Consider the following 1002-nt stretch of genomic DNA (forward strand, 5'->3'; position numbering starts at 1 on the left):
GGGGGGGGGGGGGGGGAGGAAGAACAGGGGAGTTAAACATTAGCTCTTCTTAAGACACAACACTGAAAACACTGGAAAGGAGATTAAAATCTGATCAGTCTAGAGAAGGGATTATCTGAGGTGGACCACTGTGCTGGACGCAGGAAGAAGATCCGGATCACCTCCCTCTTTAGCCTAAGCCATCATCATCTCTTCCCCCCTTGACAGCAATGGGAGAAAATGAGCCTCTGAAGCCTTGCTGGAGCATTGACCATGTTCATTAGGATTCAGGCCATGGAGCAGGATGATCTGAGATGCAGGTGGTTATGGGTGGGGTAGGGTTCTGCTCCAGCTGCCTGGAGAGAGCCGAGAGGTTTTAGGATGTGCATCCTGATACCACCTGCATCACACTTAGAACCATAGAAGCATAGAATCACAGAATCCCAGGTTGGAAGAGACCTCAAGGATCATCTGGTCCAACCTTTCGAGGCAAGAGCCCAGTCCAGACAAGATGGCCCAGCACCCTGTCCAGCTGAGGCTTGAAAGTGTCCAATGTGGTGGAGTCAACCCCTCCCCTGGGGATATTATTCCAATGGATGACTGTTCTCATGGGGAAAAATTTCCCTCTCCTGTCCAATCGCAATCATATCCAGTCAGAATCTCCCCCAGAGCAACTTGTGTCCATGCCCCCTTGTCCTCTCCATGGGACTCCTTGTGACAATGGAGTCTCCATCTTCCTTGTAGCCACCCCTTAGGTACTGGGACAGGGGGATGAGATCCCCTCGGAGCCTCCTTTGTTCAAGGCTGAACAAACCCAGCTCTCCCAGCCCATCCCCATCTGGCTGAGAGAGGCTTCCCAGCCCTTGGGTCACCTTGGTGGCCCTGCTCTGGACCCCTCCAGCCTGCCCACAGTTTTTTGTATGGCCTGGTTTTCATAGAATCATAGAATGTTTTGGGTTGGAAGGGACCCCTAGAGGTCATCTAGTCCAACCCCCCTGCAGGGAGCAGGGACACCTTTAACCA

The 1002-nt window shown here is 52.6% G+C and overlaps 1 protein-coding gene across 1 annotated transcript in view; it reads right to left on the bottom strand.

The window, feature by feature from the left end:
* LOC104132026 (tripartite motif-containing protein 35-like) overlaps positions 1-1002 on the bottom strand; it is a 31841-nt gene that overhangs the window by 61 nt on the left and 30778 nt on the right. Inside the window, exon 10 of the mRNA XM_035900727.1 lies at positions 979-993. Coding sequence (XP_035756620.1) covers positions 979-993 — 15 coding nt within the window. The remainder of the gene's footprint in view (positions 1-978; positions 994-1002) is intronic.

Source organism: Egretta garzetta, unplaced genomic scaffold (assembly GCF_000687185.1).
Source record: "Egretta garzetta isolate BGI_Z169 unplaced genomic scaffold, ASM68718v1 scaffold218, whole genome shotgun sequence".
Lineage (NCBI taxonomy): Eukaryota > Metazoa > Chordata > Aves > Pelecaniformes > Ardeidae > Egretta > Egretta garzetta.